This window comes from Mauremys reevesii, linkage group 7 (assembly GCF_016161935.1).
Source record: "Mauremys reevesii isolate NIE-2019 linkage group 7, ASM1616193v1, whole genome shotgun sequence".
NCBI lineage: Eukaryota > Metazoa > Chordata > Testudines > Geoemydidae > Mauremys > Mauremys reevesii.
In genome coordinates, this window is record NC_052629.1 from 14,278,237 (window position 1) to 14,299,570 (window position 21,334).

General features: G+C 41.2%; 1 protein-coding gene across 1 annotated transcript in view; it reads right to left on the reverse strand.

Annotated features, from left to right (window-relative positions):
* Positions 1–21,334, reverse strand: part of HSPA12A (heat shock protein family A (Hsp70) member 12A) — a 79,333-nt gene that overhangs the window by 41,622 nt on the left and 16,377 nt on the right. Inside the window, exons 2-3 of the mRNA XM_039547763.1 lie at positions 12,574–12,659; positions 6,582–6,709 (exon numbers count right to left, since the gene is read on the reverse strand). Coding sequence (XP_039403697.1) covers positions 6,582–6,709; positions 12,574–12,659 — 214 coding nt within the window. The remainder of the gene's footprint in view (positions 1–6,581; positions 6,710–12,573; positions 12,660–21,334) is intronic.

Here is a 21,334-nt window from a genome sequence, read left to right on the forward strand (position 1 = left end):
CCACTGCTCCAGCGCCTCTGGATCTGACTGCCAGCCAACTGCTTGGATGACCCTGGGGCTGACTGCCAGCAGCTTCAGGCAGGGGCGGTTCCAGGCCCCAGCACACCAAGCGCGTGCTTGGGGCGTGCTTGGGGCGTGCCTGCGGCAGGTCCACCAAAGCCGCGGGACCAGCAGACCCTCCGCAGGAGGTCCACCGGAGCTGCCTGCTGCCCTCCCGGCGACCGGCAGTGCACCCCCCGCAGCATGCCGCCCTGCTTGGGGCGGCGAAATGTCTAGAGCTGCCCCTGGCTTCAGGGGGCTGACCCAATCCTAGCTGCTACTCTGGTGACCCCAGGGCTGAGAGCTGCTCCAGCCCTACCCCAATGAAGTCACATCGGTCCCGGAAAGTCACGGAATCTGTGACCTCCGTGACAGAATCGTACCCTTACCCACAAGGAAATTAATAGTTTTATATTCGGTGCAGATTTGGATGGTGTGTGGAAAATAAGGTATGGGGCCACAAACTGACTGAAGAGGATAAAAAGAAGTACTGAATAACTACCTATATATACGAGTAGTGTATACCCTGTGCACTGAATGAGGCAGGGAACCTGTGGGTAAACAGTATGCGATCATGTAATAAAAGACTGCATCATAATTAGAGCTGGTTGAAAAATAAGGTATTTTCCTCTGTGGACAATTTTGACTTTTTTGGGGGATGGGTGGGAAGGAAGCAAGCAGCTGTGGGGCCTCAGAGGAGTTGTATTTTCAGGTGCCTTGGCTCCCTGGCCAAGCTATGTTCTCTCAGGATGCACCGCAGTGTCCCCTCTTGCAGAGTTGCCATAGTGCATGATGGGAGTCTCTGGACATGATGCATTGTGGGAGATGTAGTCTATCTGGGAAACACAGCCCATAGAGGAAATTGGAGGCATAAGACACCCAAACAACTCCCATGAGGCACTAAGTTGACAATTCCAAACTGTTCTGGTTTTGAGAAGAAATATTTTGGATTTAGTTTAGCTAAACACTCAATTTTCAGTCAAAAAACAGTTTAAGTGGCAAATTTTCAAGCAGTCATAATCATAATGCATATACACAAGGAATCCAATTTGAGGTTGCACAAGCAATCTTATTTCTGGCATTTCCTAATTTTTGAGTGCATGACTTTGTGACCATAATATTATTTTTTTCTGTGTAATTTTATGGTTATGTAAAGAAGGCCTCTCCCTCTCAGAAGAATCAGCAGCACTGTGTGTCAATGTTATGCAGCAGGGAGTGCAAACGCTTCTGACTAAGCCTCTCTTCTACAATTGTCTCTCTGCCTTTCTTCTTCTCCTCATCCATCAAGCACCAGACTAGACTGTCTGACCAGGCTGGTCAGCTTTAGGGAGCAGTGAGAGCACAAGAGAGACAGTTTTCTTGCTCTCAGTTCCTGTGCCTGGCACTACATCAGCACCCAGCCACTTAGAGGAACAATTTAAAGGGAATTTCTGTTCAGAGGCGGTGAGTTCTATGGGCCCGTGGTGCCTGGGCACTAGGAATATTCCTGGGCTGGGGCTTGGCTCCAGCAATGTTTGAGGCCGGATCTCTCCCTCGGCCCCACCTTCTGCCCCTGGGTGTTCCCACACCCTCCCTCCCGCCCCCAAACTCCCACCCAGAGCCTGCACCCCTCACCCGCTCCTGCACCCCCACTCCCTGCCCCAGCCCGGAGCCTGCGCCCAGCACCCAAACTCCATCCCAGAGCCTGCACCTCGGACCCCCTCCCCCACCCAAACTCCCAGAGCCCAACCTCTCACCCCTTCTGCACCCAAACTCCCTCTAAGAGCCTGCTCCCTGCACTCCAATCCCCTGCCCCAGCCCAGGGCCTGAACCATAGACCTCCTCCCCCCACCTTAAAAGATCTGCTCTGATTTTTCATTTTATCTTTTGTGACTTGCCACTTGGGGCTTATCTGATGAACTTCAAAATCTTGGGTCACATGTTAAAGGAGGCAAAAGACTCCAATCTCTGAGGTAATAGAAGAGATAAGAATCCAACACTGGGATGTAGACCAAATGAACAGAAAAGACTGTTCAACCAAAATGTTAAAGTCCCACACACCAGATATAAGTCCAGGGAAGCAGAACAGTTATCATTTTGAGAGGGAATCCTCAATAATTCATTCTGAGTCATTTCTGGAAAGTTCCATTAATAGAAAATGTCCTCAGGAGCTAGATAATGATGGTCCTGTTTATTTTCTTTATGGACAGGTACATTATGCCTCTTTCTGGATTGAATACACTTAAGCTGCAGCTAAACTGGCAGCCCAGCATGCCACTCATATTATGGCTGAGATTTCCAAAGCAACCTAAGTGATTTAAATGCCCAATTCCCAATAGTTTCTAATGGAAATCTGGCCTCCAAATCCCTCAGGCAGCTTTAAAAATGTCAATTTACATCTCTGCTCAGACATACAAGAGGCAATAAATAAATATAATGGGAAGTTTGACTTTAATTTTAATAATAATACAGGCCTTTAAAAAGACTCTTATGGCATCTGTTCTCTTTTAGGGAAGAGAAGCTGTGATCCCAGGGACTGAGTTAGGTTACCTGTGTTCTACTCATGATTCTGCCACTGAGTCACTAAGGAAATTTCTGGCTCTGTGGAAGTCTATAATGGGAGCTTGCTAAGGTAAGGACCTTACAAATATCTCGATAGAAACAGTGAGGAATTAACAGGACTTTACAGGCATGAAGTATTGTAACTGGTAAGACCAAAACTAAAACTATGCAATCAAAGTAAATTAGACACTGATCTAGCAAAGCACTTAAGCACATGCTGGATTTGAAGCACTGAAGTCAGTGGGACTACTTACATACTTAAATTAAGCACATGCTTTAAGTGCTTTGCTGGATCAGTGCCTAAAAGTTTTTCTTTGTTTGCAAGTATTGGGGCTCACAACAAATAACAACTGGAGTCAAAATGATCATTTTGGTTTGCCTGCCAATTATATTTTCCATGCATATAGCATGCCACAATTCTGCTGAGATCCAGTAACCTAGTAATCTATATCATTGAAATGTTGTGGTCTGCTCTTGTACCAAAGGAGGAATTTTTAGTTGAAAGTCAAAATGATACTACTTTGAGACATTTCACAGAAAAGCAGCTTTGTTATAGAAGGTAGCCAGAAATCCAAGTGTCTGGAAAGGATCAATGTTAGACAGGCAGAGAACCAAGATATGTTAGCAAGGAAAGAGCACAATGTATCACTGGTGCGTTACATTTTAATGTAAACATTCTCAAGAATAGTTCAGTTGGAAGTGACATTTCCTGTGCTCAAATATTTGTAAATTATACTACTTGTAACCCTAATTATGTAAATATTTTGAGCTTCTTAATACCCTCTGAACTACTGGTTGTCAAACTTCTTAACCTTTTAAAATTACGTTTTTTCACTGAACTTCATAATTTCATAAACATGTTATAGCTGGAACGGGATCATGAAACACTTCATTCTCTATAGAAATTAAGAGACAATGCAAGTAGAAATCTATAGAAGTAAGTTACTGGCAAGCGCATATTTCATGCACTTTCTGGTCAGAACTTCATGGGTGAAAGCACCGAGTCAGTAATTTTTGTAAGTGTTCTTGTTGTTAAAATGCTAGTTATGCCACAACCACATTTATTGTTCTTCAAATTTTGTCCTTCCAATTTGGTAAGCTTTTAAATTTGTTCTTTCTAGCTTGAAAGAAACATGGCTTCTTCCTTTATTCTTTGTTTGCACTAGCATGTAACATAATGTCTACACAGATCCATGTCACTATAACAGCATGCTGTTCCCTTCGTTGGCATTGGTTTTCTCTAGGTTCTATACAAAATAATTTCTCAGCAAGTGAGTGGTAAAGTGATATTTAGGATTTGAAGAGTATCTTCCATCAATTGTACAGCAACTACTTTTTAATTGTCTAACACTGCAATAACATCTGCACTGGCAGACCTCTGCAGCTGTATGGAGCCCTATGCTTTTAACTGGGTTCTGCACAAGTACAAGGTGTGGATCCAAAAGCAGGTTGAGGACTTAAGATACAACAGGCCAAAAAATGTTGGGCCTAAAAATTTGGATGGTGTCACTACCTAAAATGTCCACAGTATGTTACAGACTTAGTTAAAGATGCTAAACAGCAGTGGGCTGCAGGCACCACTGTGCTATGGCTTTGGAAGAATGGCCCTGTAGTTAGCACAGTTTGGGATCACTAAAGTACAATCTCAGAAATGTCATTTCCCCTATTTTAACAATTAAAATTAAGAAATTAATTTTTCATTTTAAAACTAATTTTACTGTCAGAAATGGATATGCAAACTTACTACTAAATATGGGTCCAAGTCTGCCTCCCATACCTCTCTCTGATCCTTGGTATCTACCTGTTCCCAACTGGTAGCACCAAGTACCTTCTCATGAATTGCACTGTGGGGTTTCTTGAAGGACCATTGATGAATGGGGCAGAAAGGCTTTTTACAAACTGACCACAGATGTTTAGTGCACAATCAGGACTGTCTGCAGATAGCTTCACTGCTTGTCACATTTGGTTAGCAGCACTGTAGCCCTTTCTACTCCAATTTTCAGACTTCCAGAAGGATGAATAGTAAGTTGCCTCATGCCAAAAGTGATTGCTATAGTTAATATTTTCATACACTCAACTTTCCAAACCATTCACCTTTAGAGCTCAAATGTCCCATAATTTGGTCTCTGCACAAGGATACAATTTACCTTTTCTTTTATTTAAAGAAAGATAGTTTTAGTCAGACTGAAGTCAATTTTGAATTATGGAAAATGAAAAAAGAAAACACAAAACTTTTCCTAAGGAACTCATTTTCCAGGGCTCTTTTCCTTTTGTGCATCCATCACAGTAGTCTTTATATTTGTGATCACATTATTAGACGCATACGTATCAAATTTGTAGGGGGAAAAGCTGTATTGCATTATATTATTTGAGAAACAATATGTAATCACATAACTAATACCTATTTTGTATGCATACATGCATATAAGTGGTAGAGTTAAGCTTCACTTTCGCATTTTCTGACTTTTGAGTGCTTAACAACCTTAACATTACATTACCAGGGGTTTATGGCAAAATAAATAAATAAATAAAAAGTAATAAATTTAAATGGCCCAAATCTTCAAACACTGGCCTCTGTTTTTGAACCAACAATTTGTGGGTGCAAATAACTGCAGTCAAAAAAATGTTGTGTGCACAACTGTATACAAGCATAATTTAGGTAAGTGGCCATACGTTAGACATCTACATTACTTGACTTACGGATGCACCATTAGACGGAGAAGACCAGATCCCCTTTGCCCTGCTCCAGATGGAAAGCTGCCATAACAGGGGAAGAGGGAGTCCAGGGATATTGGGGAGTCCCTGGCATAGCTAGCTTTATGCCATTTGCCTCCCTGCACCTCTGGCAGAAGGGGCATCTTAAGGTGTGTCTTATTTTTATAGACTTTTCCCACTTTTAAGTCAGTTGTAGTGTTCAATGGTCACTGCAACTGGTTGATTCCTTGCTGCTGATCATGGAGGGTCATAGCCTTCTCTCTGTCCACTTCCTCCTACTGAGATGCTAGGAGAGGTAAACTTTGCCCCTTTAAATGAATATGTACAACTTTCTCCTACTTATTTCAGTTAGGGTGCACCTACTGCTCAGAACTGCAAACTGCACCATTACTTAAAATTTAATCAGAGCATCATAAAGCAATGATATTTCATCTTAAATGCTTCTCTTCAGTTTGAAAATATTTAAGGACACCCGTAGCAGTAACCATCATTGTTCTTAGCTCTCTTAACCCCCTCTCTCCCACATCATTCTGCAATGTGGAGAGATGAGGGGTAAAATTTTCAAAAGCGCCTAGTGACCAGATTTTCAAATGCATCCAGCTGAGCATTTTTGCAAATCTGGCCTCTTAATTTAGGTGCCTAATTGGGAGCTGAACATTTCTGAAAATCTGTCTCCAACTGTGGGTGCTGAACACCTTGGAAAATATGGGCCTCAGTCACATTTTCAAAAGTGGCAAGCTCCTACGTATCTAGGTCTATTTTGAAAATGGGACTTAGGGACCTTGGAAATTTAATGATATTATTATAATAAGATATGCAGATATGCCAGCTTGTACCTGCCAAATTCTGTATGCTATGAGACAAAAGGACAAGGGCCTTGCACCACCCCATATGCAGTGATTTCTCTATTAGGCACTTTGGGAAATGCCATTATTACTTTTATAAATATGCATCGTTCATTATGTTAATGTGGATAAGAAAGTCACGACCTCCACAGTTATAACTGCTCCCGGAATGCTTCTGTATACTTAGCCAGCAAATTCTTCCTTCAGTTCACACCATTTTATAAACCTGAGCAATAAGACTCACAGAGAACATGTTTTTTGTTTTTTATTAAAGCAACTAAAATAAGAAAGGGACATAAGAGAAATTTACACCATGAAAGGGGGTTTTCACATTGTTGGCTGTATACAAATCCAGTCATTCCAAACCTATGCTGACCTCAGATGTAGCAACTGCAGATAATATACACTGTCACCAGTTCAGTGCTGCAATGCAGCCCTTACCTCATTACATGAATACATTCTGGCTCCTTGGTGAAGCTGTAGGCGTAGCCACTGGATGTCGTGCCAAAATCAATAGCCACAACAACAAGGAATGACTGTTCTACAGCGTCATTTGCATCAGAGTCCTTCTGTTAAAATAACAGAAACAGAACAGATTTTGAGTCACTGTTTAGAGACGGAATTGTAATCTGCCCTACCTTTCAGTGGCTCTGAACTGCAGCAAAGCATTCATCTGTCTCCTGCAGAAAAGTGCAGTCCTCCAGAACCATGTCAGTGGGCTACATCCCTTAATGGGCATGGAAATGCAATGTACATCCAAACTAACTGTTAATTCTGGTACCTTTCACACAAATCCAAATGAATCAGAAATCCTTCCGTGTTTACTTCCACTAATAGCTGAGACCTACATGGCTAGCTACCAAACTTTGAGAAACGTATTAACTGAAAAACATGTTATACCTCTGTGTATCATATATGGAATACATGATAGTGATACCATACATGGAATACAGAGTAGATTTAAAAAGTTATATAAGCATGAGTCTGGGTTGGTAAGACTGCTCAGAAACGGTGAAGCCAGGAGAAAGCCAGCAGGCCAACACAATAACTGCTAGTAAAGCTTTATACTGCACCACAGCATCACCTATTGCTGCATCTCTTATGGAAAACCTATTCTGGAAACATTCTAGAGATTGTATTGGAACTAATTCTAGTATCCTGCTGCCTGTCCCTCTGCCTGTAAATCCATGGGCCTTAGTTACAAGCAGTTTCATTTGACAGGACTCAGAGGAGAGCAAACGTTTAACTAATGAATTGAAAGCATCTCTAAAAACGTCTTTAAACAGCTTTTCTATCCATAGAAGCAAGTGTGGAGGGTCCCACAGGAAAACCAAGATTCTCCCCTTTCCTCTGGCATACAGTCCCCATTCCTAGCTTTATGCACTTATGAAATATCAGGCCTTTAACTATTTACCAGTATGAAGCTGAATATTGCTTGTTCTGGGCCCTGGGCCACTGTCATTTTGTAGGAAATAGGAAGAAATATTTTTGTGTCAGTTTGATTTTTTTTAAAGAAAAAGGCAGCTATTTGAAGCTGCTCAGGGAGCTGGACTAATGGAATAAATCCTGGCAGAGAGATTAGTGAGCAGAGTTTAAGCGAGGTACATGATAAAATTTTACTCACTGTATGTTTCTACCATTTATCACATAGTTCTACCATTTGGCCATGGATTTTGCCACCATGGATATGGAAATATACTGTATTGTATACAAAATGCAAAACTTAATTCAATCTTAACTATGCAACTGCAACCAGCGCCTCCAGAATATATATATGCACCTTGCACGTATTAGTGCCTTCCCTTCAGGGGTGTCAAAATACTTTATAGACACAGTCTGTTTGTGTCCCTTTAAAATGTAATACAATCAATTAGATTGTTCAGCTTAAAAAAACTGGAAGGTGACCACTCACACAAATTCTTGTCCTAAATTTTCAAAACTGACTAGTCATTGTGGTGCTTAACTTCAGATACACCTCTACCCTGATATAATGCGGTCCTATATAACGCGAATTCAGATATAATGCGCTAAAGCAGTGCTCCGAAGGACGGGCTGCTTTACCTCGTTATATCCGAATCTGTGTTACTGCAAGCGGTTCCTCTGCGCTGCGGCCCTACCCAGTGATTGGTGTGGCAAGCCTGGGAGGGAGGGGGGAGAAGTGGAGCTGCCGCACGCTCGTGGGAGGAGGCAGAACGGAGGTGAGCTGGGGCGGGGGGGCCCAAGGAGGGCCGCAGCAAGTAACGGGGAGCACAGAAGAACCACTCCCTGCTCCAACTCATCTCCACCTCCTCCCCGGAGTGTGCTGCCGCCGCTCCGCTTCCCCCCCCTTCCAGGCTTGCCGGGACAAACAGCCGATTGGCGCGGCAAGCCTGGAAGGGAGGGAGAAGTGGAGCAGTGGCAGCGCTCTCAGGGAGGAGGCAGAGCGGAGGTGAGCTGGGGCGGGGAGCGGTTCCTCTCCCTACCCCGATGTAACGCGGTCTCACCTATAACACGGTGAGATTTTTCGGCTCCTAAGGACTGCGTTCTATCGGCGTAGAGGTGTACTCCTAAAGCACCCACTCTGAAAATCAGGTCTCTTAAAAGTGTCTCCAGTTGAGCACCCAAAATCACTAGTCACTTATGCCCCAGTTCCAGCCATGTATTCTCTTTTTTGCAAACCCATCATTGCAAATACTTAGAGGATATGACACAACTTCCACTGAGAGATTCACAGTAAACACATGAGAACATAAACACTCTTATACTAGTATCGCTTTTTACTCTTATACTAATCACCTTTGCGTGTACTGTACTACTCTCAGTAACAATTTTATCAGCACTTTACAGCTGACTGCAAGGAGCAAGGCAATTGTCACAGTAAACTGTAGTTGCAAGCAACAGCATAATTAACAAAATGTATACAGCAGATGATACCTTACTAAATTGTCCAAAGGGACAAGCTTAAAGAGATTTAGTCTCAATACGGATGTTTGGTTCCTTAACTGTGATTTAAAACTTGTTACACCCTTTGCCCCTTACCCATCATCAAAAGCCAAATGGAATGAGGAACTAACCATCTCATTGATGCACAAAACATAGAAACATTTGGCCTCTTATCAAATGAGGCTTTAAATACGGCTAGGTGGATTGATTTAAATCAAAGCAATTTAAATCACCAATTTTAATTATGATTTCAATCAACAAGCAGGAAACCTTAATTTAAATAATTTTAATCATGTTTTGCATTTGTATTTTTTAGTTATTTTCCTAAAGAAAGGGTGATTCCCATTGGCTGGCAACTGTTAAAACATGTTGATTTGCAACTAAAGATAACCTGTACGTGAAATGCAGTGCTAACCAGGAGAACACACTATATCCATACACATTCTTTAATGCAGTTAGATAGCGTAACCTACATTTATTCAAATTCTTAATTTTTACATTTTTATTGTTAGAAAATGGTGAATGATGCATTATTTATTTACTAGATGATGATTTTTTACTTGTGATATGAGTTGAGTTCTATTTGGGTGGAAATTAAAATTTAATTAAAAATGCACAAAAACAGAATTTTATTTTTTGGATTATATAAAATCTGACTGCATAAGACAAAAAATTTATCAACAGACATTTTGCATTTAAAACTAGCTGATTTAGTAAACAAAGGAAGTATTATCTGTAGTTAGTGAATTTAACTGATTATTTCTGATCATAATGTCCTTCAAGATAGTAGATCTCCTCCTCTCTTAGTTTTTATTCATATACTAGAAGAGAAAAACAAGCTTTTACAATTCCCAATTGGTTTCTTAGCTTTGAATGAACTAGTCACTGAACTGAACTAGCTGAATAAACAGCGATGAAGGAAATATTCTCTCTCAGCCTGCAGAGGAGGTTATTGCTGTCAAAAAGCTGGGTTAGCACTTCAACAAACCCTGGTTTCAGATGCTTAGCCAGCAACTTCCACCAATTCAGTATTTTGACTTTCTTTAAAACTTGGCAGAATACATGTACTGCTTAATATTATTAAATGATTTTAACAGATTATAATAAATTCAGGCCCTAACCTAGATTGTCAATTTCAAAATTATTGTTGATTTAAACCTGAAATAGGGATGGGCAGACAGGCTGTTATTTTGAGATATTCCGATTCAGGGGTCTCCATGTTCAGTAGATATTCAGACCTACCATTCCTTCTTTCATTGAAGCCCCTAGATCCTAGTAACTGACTCCCTCAAGGACCACCTAGGTGCCAGGACTTGTTGGAGGTTGGTGATTAGGAGTAAGGTCTTGGAGTTCAGAAACATGAAGATTTGGTGGGTAAACTGAGTATCAGGCATCTGGATATTTTCAGAGAGCTGTTCGGAAACACTGCTGGCTGCATAGGGCTGATGATGTTTGGGCATTCTGGAAAATGTGTTACTCAGTTCACACAATGGGCTACCTGATCTTCCCTTCTATAAAATTATGCCTTCTTAGTCTAGAAAATGACTCATAGACTTTAAGGTCAGAAGGGACCATTATGATCATCTAGTCTGACCTCCTGCACAAAGCAGGCCACAGAATCTTACCCATCCACTTCTATAACAAACCCCTAACCTATGTCTGAGTTATTGAAGTCTTCAAATTGACATTCCCCCACAAGCCCTTTACATTTTACAGAACAATGTCAGTGTAGTCTGTGCTGTAAATAACTAAGACCCTGCCTCCATGGGATTCCTATTTACAACAGAGAACACAGAAAAGAGCCACATCAGGGATGACCTGATGAAGGACTAATCTCAAACTTTGAGGATTCTTATCCTTGATTTCTCAAACTATACACTTCACTGGCGCACCATTAAAAGGCTTTGCAGAAGTTGTGCATTCACAGGACAGATAGGAGAAAGAGGCAAAGGGTGGGAGAGTTGGACCATGGGGCCACGGAAAAGAATACAGAAATCTAAGCAGGGGTTGAGCTGTGAAAAACCTTAAGGTAAGTATTAGCAGCTTTGAATTTGATATACAAAGCCAGGCAAAGCTGGGAAAGGGATTCTACAATGGCAGTGACATGTTCTGAGCACCACTGTTTTGTGAGTAGTATGTGTAGTGCATTACAGTAGAACAGGGGTCAGCAACCTTTCAGAAGTGGTGTGCCGAGTCTTCATTTATTCACTCTAATTTAAGGTTTTGCGTGCCAGTAATACATTTTAATGTTTTTTAAGAAGGTCTCTCTATATAAGTCTATAATATATAACTAAACTATTGTTGTATGTAAAGTAAATAATGTTTTCAAAACGTTTAAGAAGCTTCATTTAAAATTAAATTAAAATGAAGAGCCCCCCGGACTGATGGCCAGGACCCGGGCAGTGTGAGTGCCACTGAAAATCAGCTCGTGTGCTGCCTTCAGCACGCATGCCATAGGTTGCCTACCCTTGCAGTAGAATGTGCATTGCGTTACAGTAGAACCTCACAGTTACGAACACCGGAGTTATGAAAGCATTAGGAACCGGAAGTACGCAATCAAGCAGCAGCAGAGACAAAAATGCAGTAAAGTACTGTATTCAACGTAAACTACTAAAAAAATTAAGGGAAAGTTTAAAAAAAGATCTGACAAGGTAGAAACTGTATCTGTGCTTGTTTCATTGGAATTAAGATGGTTAAAAGCAGCATTTTCTTCTGCATAGTAAAGTTTCAAAGCTGTATTAAGCCAATGTTCAGTCGTAAACTTTTGAAAGAACCATAACAATTTGTTCAGAGTTGCGAACATTTCAGAGTTATGAACAACCTCCATTCACGAGATGTTTGTAACTCTGAGGTTTTACTGTACTTGTGTTGGCAATAGCTGGGGCTTAGCTATAAGGGGTGGAGTATGTCAAAGAAATTAATGTGATTTGTGCGTGTGGACCAGGAGGGGAGGGGAAGTTAAGATAGGTTAAAGAAGCATCCTTTAATGGAACTTTTTCTGACCGTAGGCAATTATAAATGTTTTATTTTTCTTTGTTATGAGAGAAGGAGAGAGAGATAGGACAGAGAGTGTGACACATATGTGTTGAGATCCCATTATACGTCACTTTTCAGAGAACGGGGAATATTTCAGTGATTGCTCAAGATCAGACAGCAAGAGAATGACAAAGGTGGGGACAGAAGGGATTGTTTTGTAGAGTGGTAGTGGACCGGCTTATGCAGATGAGTGTCACTTTCCTCTACATCTGTCCTTATATATTTTGGATGGAATTCTGGCTCCCTTGGAGTCAATGACAAAACTCCCATTGACTTCAACGGAGCCAGGATTTCATACTTTATCTCTTCTTCCTGAACTAGTGGAATTGCTCCTTTAACTTTTGCATATAAGCCGTGAGTTCTGTAACTGATGACCAGGAGACTGAGGAGTCAGGAGTCCTGAGCTCTTATAGGTGGGACAGGCAGGAGAAAATAATGTCAATGCACTGTACAACATATATCCTATATTTCTTACCGCAATATGTGATGGAGACAATGGTGTTATTCCTGGATCGCCTAAACTTTTAGCTGGGGATGAGTAAGCAGGTGTGGAAACTGCAGCTGAAAGAAAATGAAAGAAAAGCAAACTCTTCAGCAACTGGAGCATATAAAAATGTCTATGCAGCAGAATAAGTAGGTTAGTATAAGAGTAGTTTGCTCTCTCCACCAGTGCAGAGTTTGTCTATTGTGACAATCCTACCATTAAAGCAACCATAAAGAAGGTAAATTCTATAAAACCAGGCTCTATGAATAATTATGGTATATTATTTTGGTTTTATAAACTATTAAAAATATTGCTGGTTCTTCTGAAGATTTGCTAGTTGACGTGTTCCAAGTCAGGTGGGGGCTGTACTGACAGCTAATTTATTATTTGAATCTTCTGATGAATCCACACAGTTCATCCAAATCCCGTAAGTAATCTGGTATAGCAAGACTTAAACTGAACAGTCGCTTCTAGTACCCCCACTGATGTCACAGTTTACAAAGTTGTGATTTTGGTTTTGAAAGTTTATTTGAGTTCCTTGGTTGAGCGCCCTCCAATATTATGCATCATTTTTTAATGCAACATTATTCAGAAATCTCAGCAGACTCAAAGAGCTGGTACTATGTGCACTTCCACTAATATCTTACAGTTAAAATTTGAGAATTCCTGCAAACACAGAAAATGAACACAAGATGTGAGATCAAAAAAGACTAATTTCAGTAGTAAAAGAGCAGTTTAAATCAATTTGACAATTCTGTAGGAGCAAATTGCAATTACTCTGTCATAAGCATTTATTCTTAAACTTTCCCAGTGCTCAGTTTCTTCTCTTTAATACGTCCACAGTGAAACACATGGTACAGCTGTTAGTAGTGCTGCAGCAGTGCTCCCAGCTGGGAGGCAGGAAAGCACCATTAATCTTTGGTTTTGCATACAATATTCAAAATCTTACTTAATAAGCAGAATATCAAGTACTTTGCATAAATACTGAAATATACTATTTAAAAAAATCATTAAATATTCTTACCCTCACTCTCAGAGCTAAAAATGTACCATGTCAGTCCACTTTTGGTAGAGAACAAAGAGGGTAAAGGCCAAATTTCTGCTCTCAGATTAGGACAGCACCTCTCAGGCTGCTTAAAATATATCTATATTAGATGATTGTATCAGCCACTTTGTTCATCTGTATCAATTCCTCCTTGTTCCAAAACGTGCATCTTGCAATACATTCTTGTATGTGTTTGTGTTAGACTTGAAAGGGGCATGTTCTGGCAAAAGTGGGAAGGAATTAGCACCCATGTTCCTCCTAAGGTCTTTTGATACTTCAAGACTTATCCAATACCCTTTGAAGTCAGTCAGTGCGAGTCTTTCCCTGACATGAATGGTCTTTAGGATGCTGACTTTGTAGGAAACAAAGTATTCTTTTCCGCTGTTGGCCTATGTGTTTCTAACATTTTCGGTGTTGCTACCTTTTATCCTTACCTGTCCAAATTCCTGGTTTAGTGATCTACATTCTGTGCATATTTTTTCTTATTTTCATATGCTCAATCACAGGCTCTTACTGTGTGTGCCTTGTGTGAAACAAAGAAAATCCTATGTGTGAGTATACAGCTTCCTTTGTTTCCCAGAGAGCAATCGATAAATAACCTTTTGATGCACTCACCATGGGGCAAATTCATGCTTGATGGAACTCCATTCAAGTCAATGTAGTTACAGTAGGAATAATTTGGTCCAAGAAGTATATAAATGGGGGAATATATACACAGATACAAATGTAATATCTAATAAATAAAAAATGCTGAGCTGTGAACAGGGGGCTGCAATAGAAAGTGGAAAATGTATACAACAGAGAGAAATTGATTTATATGCTTTCATTTACCAAAATGTTTAAAATCAATTGTCCATGAGTCTCAGCCACAGAATGCTCTTCAGAATGTCTTTCTAAAGACCTGATCTACAGATGTGCCAAGCACCCACCACTCCAGTTAAAGTAAACGGGAACTGCAAGTGCTCAGGACTGCTGAAAAATTAGGCCCTTGGTCATTTTAAACCTGCAAAAATAAACCCACCAATGCATCTGAGCATGTTTAAAAACACACACAAACAAAAACAGATCAAATCCCCTATGATGACCCCGTTGATTCATCCCACCAGCACCACGTGCCAGCAAATACCTGAGTAAATAGAGAAACCTTATACTGAGCCTTGGGCTTTACTGAACCAAGACAGGGAAAGAATTCCAGAGCCTGGAACCACCTTGCAGGACTCAGCTCTAATATAGCACACTGAACTTTTAGACAAAACTTACTATTTATTGTGTAAGTGCAGCATAAAGAGCCATTCTAATTTTGTTGCAGGCAGCAGTTTCATTATGACATTTACAAACAGTATAAATAATCTGATGACATTTCCTAATGCTACTGACAAGCGGTTTGCGATGACGAGGAAAACTTTAATAATCTGAGTTATGGCATAACAAAGTGGCACTGATATTACCAGAGAGTTGCCATGCCAATGAATGAATGCATTTATGATACCTGGGAGCCAGAAAAGGTGTTTATAGAAAGAGGCTGCAGGAATCTAGCCTCTCACACTCCATTCATCTTTGGATTAATGCTAAGTGTTTCATTACAAGTACGGAAATGCTTTGCTAACCAGTGAATGATTAATTATGCGTAGGAACTTTGTAGCACAAGATTACATCTATCAAAAGGACCCTACTGAAATGTTTTAAAATATACTGGGGTTTGCATATTTTATTTTTACAATGTTAATCTTATACTGTCCTTTTGGGGGAAATATTGTGGCATAATTTTACAAGTCTGGTCCCAATAGCAGAAAAGACAGTGAAAGCTTAGGAAGGGAATGTGTTTTGTAGCCACAGAACCCTGACTGAGAGTTCTTGCAAAGAAACAGGGAGCAGGAAGAGGAGATGGTTAATAAGAATTACAGGCCATGCGGTTAAGTGGCAATAAAAAATGAAGCCAGAACTTGGGGTGTGGGGGGTGGGGGTGTTTTCTCCATTAAAAAAACTTTATTCTGGATAGTGCCATGAGATATAGAATAACAGTCCTTTTAAATGGGATATTTATAAAAGAAAATGTTAAATTATAGACCCAAGCAAACAGACATTCACATAGTTCAAGTTCCAGCTTCATCTCCCTTGTTTATCAGGGACCATATCCTTTATCACACTACATAGCACACAGACATCTAGTGGCTGAATGATACATGGTAAACAAATATTTAATCACTGATAGCTTGAAAATTGTTCACCTAAGGCAGTTGCAAGAGTCTGGTCATAGGTCCAGATTGAAATCTGGACTACTACAAGTTCCCGAAACAAACTATTAACATTTAAAATAAAAATAAATTTAGTTAAATTGGTGCAACCTTCTTGCGTGGACATTTTTAACTCAATTACAGAGTGGCTGAAATCAATTTAGCTTTATCAGTGTTAGCCTATCTCCAAATGAGTTAAGAACATTGACACAAGTGATTTGTACAGATTTAACTCAATCTATTTTGAAACTGATTTGATTATAACAGTGCAATTTCTGAGTTTCCAGAAACATCAAAAAGTTATTTTGTTAAGGGATTTGGAAGCCAGAGTTTCTCACATGAAGCTTTTAACATCTACCAACTTCATTAACTCTACTGCAGTTGCACGTTTATTTCTTATTGTAATTTCCACATTTTGTTCCGCACTGTTTCAAAATCTGGGTAAAACTCAGAAAGCCAAATGTTCAAGGAATTTGAACTTTTTTTTATAAAAGAGAATCTACATCAGGGTGGGCACACTTTTTGGCCTGAGGGTCACATCTGGGTGGGGAAATTGCATGCAGGGCCATGAATGTAGGGTTGGGGTAGGGGGTTGGGGTGCGGGAGGGACTGTGTGATGTGGGTGCAGCGAGCAGAAAGGGGCTCAGGGCAAGGGGCTGGGGCAGAGGAGGGGTGTGGGCTGTACGAGGGGGCTCAGGGAAGGGGATTGGGGTGCAGGAGGGGTGTGAGGTGTGGCAGGGGGTTGGGATGCAGGGAGGATCAGCAGGAGGTCAGGGAAGGGCGTTGGGGCATGAGGTGCAGGAGGGGTTCGGGCTCCGGCCCGGCACCACTTACCTGGAGTGGCTCCCTGCCTGCCTGCCTTGGCTCCGCACTGCTCCCAGAAGCAGCCAGCACCATGTCCCTGCAGCCCCTGGGCGGGGGGAGGGCTCCGTGCTGCCCTCGTCTGTGGGTACCTCCCCTGAAGCTCCCATTGGCCGCGGTTCCCCAGCCAATGGGAGCTGCAGGGGGAGGTACCCACAGGTGACGGCAGCGCATGGTGCCCTCTGCCCCTCTCCCTCCCCCCTCTCCCCCCTCATGGGCCGCAGGGACATGATGCCGGCCGCTTCCGGGAGTGGTGCGGGGCCCACGGCGCCACGGGAGTGGCAATCCCGTGGGCCAGATCCTTGACGGGCCGGATCTGGCCCGCATGCTGTAGTTTGCCCACCCCGGCCTCCCCCCATGGTTTGTCATTTGCACCAGCGCAAAGCAAGTATAAAACATTACCCAATGAGGATTATATTGTTTTAGACACATACTGCAGAGACGTAAGTGATGACACAAGGTGGAGAATCAGGTTTCACGTACCTAACAGGCAGCATGGACTTCCACCTTTGAGCTTCCAGATGCAGGAGTTGAGAAGACGACACTGGTATTCAAATTCAGATCTTTCATACCAGAGTGCCTCAGCAAATGCTGATCAGTCAAAATACATTTTCAGCTTTTTAGATATTCTACCAAAGGCCAGATTCTCCTCAATGGGAGTAGTCCCACTGACTTCAACATAACTTGTATGAGTTAAAGTTGCAGTGTCTAGCCCACAGTCATCAAAACGAAATGGCTTTAGTCCACAAAATAATTTTTTCTATGCTGGTTGCATTTTTGTTCAGATACAAAAACTCTGGCAATCACATTTTAGCACACAATGTACACTACACTTGTGCACATTATAATCAGCAAACAAATGTATCTGTGTGCTGCCTATCTACTGATCATTATGGTTTGAAAATATACACATGCCTATACATACACATACATATATAAACATGTATACATATGTAAACATGCATACACACAGACGTGCAAGGAGAACAAAACAGCAGATGTATACTATGGGAAAATACACAGACTCAAAAAGAACACCTCGGACAATGGAAGAGCTGCGGAAAGAGAATTAGGATAGAAAGGAGGAAAAAAGAAGAAAAGCCATAAATGTGTGGTATCTGCCACCCTCCTCATCCAGTGCAAAGAATACTTTATATTCTTGCTCATTTTTATATACAAAAATTCATCTAATATCTCCTGAAACTTGATCAGATATTAATTCAGTGCATCAGCTCCTCAAGAGTGTGGTATACTGAAAACTGTAAAAATTATAAGCTCTCACTTTAAAGGCTGGTCCTGCTTCCAGGCTAGGGGGCTCTATAGGGAAGTGTGAGATCTGGGCCTAGCAGACCCAGTCTGAAGAAGAACCAACTTACAATAAGGTGGGATGAGTTGTGTTTCTCTGCTTTAGGGAGCAGCCTGTTTTGGTTCTCTCTGTTTTTGGTTCTTGTGTGTTCTGAATTCTAAGAAATGAAGTAGTGTTAAATTGCAAGCTTCCAGCAAGGCAATTGTATGTTTTCATCTAATGTCTTTGCATGTATGATGTGAACATGACAAGAGGAGACTATTTCTCCCATGCACTGAAGCCAAATTTTTAATATTCATATTTATATCTTTAAAGGCATAATGCATATAAAAAGCAACTTGTCTTTACTTTGTATTTTATCCTGAAGGGTATCTAGCTTGAGAGCCTCAGCTGACTGCAACAGTGGCAGAATGACATACAGGTCAGTTATCAAATAAAACCAAACACCTTAATCTCCACCTGGAAAGCAATATGCAGCCAATGCATATCACAGAGCGCTAGTGTTGTGCATCTCCTGAGAGATAAACCACTGGATAAGTTATGCACCAGTCTGCACAAGCATCAGTTTTAGACTTGACTTAAGGTGCAGTCCAATGCAATTATTTAATCTTTAGGCAACAAAGGTACAGATGACAATTGCAAAGTCCACATCTGAAGGAAACCCTCACAATCTCCTGGCCAGATAAAGATGAGATAAGGGAGACGTAGTCACTGATGTAGCTGGATCCTGACCCACTGATGGCTTTGGAGTTCAGGCAGTACCAAGCCCTATGCCAAGGCAACAGAGGGATCAGTACGTAAGAGAGCTGGGGCAGCTAACCCCACTGAGATGAGCAGCCACATTCTGCACAAGTTGGAGCCCCTGCACTGTTTCCCTGTTCAGTCCCAAACACAGCAAGTTCCAACAATTTGATCAGAAAGTGACTGACACATGGATCACTACACCCAGATCTTCATCTGGGCATTAGAGGAAGATTTACCTAGCAAGCTGCACACAGGAGAAGGCTTTTTCCACTACTAATACCTCATCATCTAGGCTCAATGGTGGGCTGAACATGGCCCTGAGGCATTGACTTCTTTGACAAATGGCAGGATGGACAGGGAAGACATGGTCATAGCTAGATAGTCCCCTTTTTACCAGCATCACCTCAGTTTGAGCCAGCTGTTCTTCTAGGCATTCTGATCTCTTGTAGGCATTCTGATATCCTTGTCATGGCACTAACTGCGTCTGTGGATAGTGAGATACTTAACTTGGTACAACTGGTATATAACTGTCAGTGGAACTTGTGGCCTTCATCCACCTCTTCAGATGGTCTCATGTGGATGTTGACAATGGAGACAGGATGGATCCCTGCAGAATTCTGAAGGTGAGGACTTTTTGAAAGGAGAAGTGTCTCTCATTCTCTGGGACCTGTTGGAGAGGACTGACTGGAGCCATTTCAGTGCTGGGCCATCTACTCCAGCTGTATCACGTCGATGGGTCAGTAGCATCATGTGGATGGATTAGTAGCACCTTGTGGAGTTGACAGCAGCAGAGGTTTCTAGTATTACTCTTCCCACTAAAAGCGTCATTATTTGTAGTATTTGATACAAGAACAGCTAGTCACCACAGGTCTAGCCATAGGATATGCGCAGTGTCAGAATCGCTGCTCATTGTCTTTCAAACTACACCCAACGAAAGCTACATCAGAAAAAGAATATGGCTCTAAGAGGAAATGAAAAAGGCTAAGAAGTTCAGAATTAACCATCCTCTTGTACCTGAGTTCTCCAGTGCCTTCCTTAACTCCCTGATTGAGTATTGTGCTTGCCTTTAAGAAAGCCCTATGGAAATATAAAAGGATTCTATAGGAACTATTTTAATAGTCTACAGAATGTAATGGAAAATAATATCCAGTCTACTGGCTTTTTAAACCATCCTATAGAATTTGACAATGATAGTTTTCTAGAGAATAGTTTTCTATTAAACTATATAGAATAGTTCAAACCAAAAATATATAAATAAAATGCTAGAGAAAAAGCTATAATTGTCCATTATATTCTATGGGACTCTCCATAAAGATAGATTTTAGAGGACCCATAACTATGTCATTCTCTTTCTTTGCCATTTGTCAATCTTCTAGTGTTCCATAAATGAAACTCTAGATAGATGACTATCATTTCACTATGATGGGATTCCATTTATCTTAATCTCTGAAATTTTTAGGAATTTTCCCCTAGACGATTAGTTCAAGGTAGTAAGCTTGTAAATGCCATAAGAAAAAATGATTGATAATTTTACACTCATAGATAATAGAAATGATGCTAATGCTAGGTATAAATTATTTTAACCAAATGCACAGATTGTTTCCTCCTTTATTAGATTCAATTTCTTGTTTTCTCCTTTTATCTCATTTTTTTTTATACGTAAGGCACCAGTGACAGATTTTCTGCTTCATATATCGGGGAAATTGCTCATTTGAACAGCAAAGTAGCATGCCATAACAATGCATTCAATCTCAGCAGGGGGTTCCCCACAACCTCAAATTTAGACAACAGATAAGCTGAAGTTTTTGCAAGTGCATAAGGCTTCTAAATAAGAATTTCACCAGACAAACGGAAGCAGTTGCTCAGCTGGTGGGGCATGCTGCTAACCAGCACAATATACTGCAATCAGAACAGGTTTAGGAGCATCATGGAATGTGCCTCACGTCACCAGCTTACAGAGATGTAAAGAAGCAACTTAAAAACATAAACAAACATGGCATTTTTATTAGGTACTGACAGAACCCCAAGATTTCCATCAGATCACTAGCATGGAGTTGTTTATGCTCTTACTGTGGTCCTTTTAGAAATATGCTTCATAAAGAAAGCTTAGGGCCTTGGGAGTAGCACACTCTTCCAGAACCTGATCTGTGAGGACCCCTGCCTATAAACCTAGTACTGAAATCATGGAGGGTGAACAACTAGGAACTTAGGGTATGTCTACACTACGGGATTATTCCGATTTTACATAAACCGGTTTTGTAAAACAGATTGTATAAAGTCGAGTGCACGCGGCCACACTAAGCACATTAATTCGGCAGTGTGCGTCCATGTACCAAGGCTAGTGTCGATTTCCGGAGCGTTGCACTGTGGGTAGCTATCCCGTAGCTATCCCATAGTTCCCGCAGTCTCCCCTGCCCATTGGAATTCTGGGTTGAGATCCCAATGCAAAAACAGTGTTGCGGGTGATTCTGGATAAATGTCGTCACTCAATCCTTCCTCCAGGAAAGCAACGGCAGACAATCATTTCGCGCCCTTTTTCCCTGGATTGCCCTGGCAGACGCC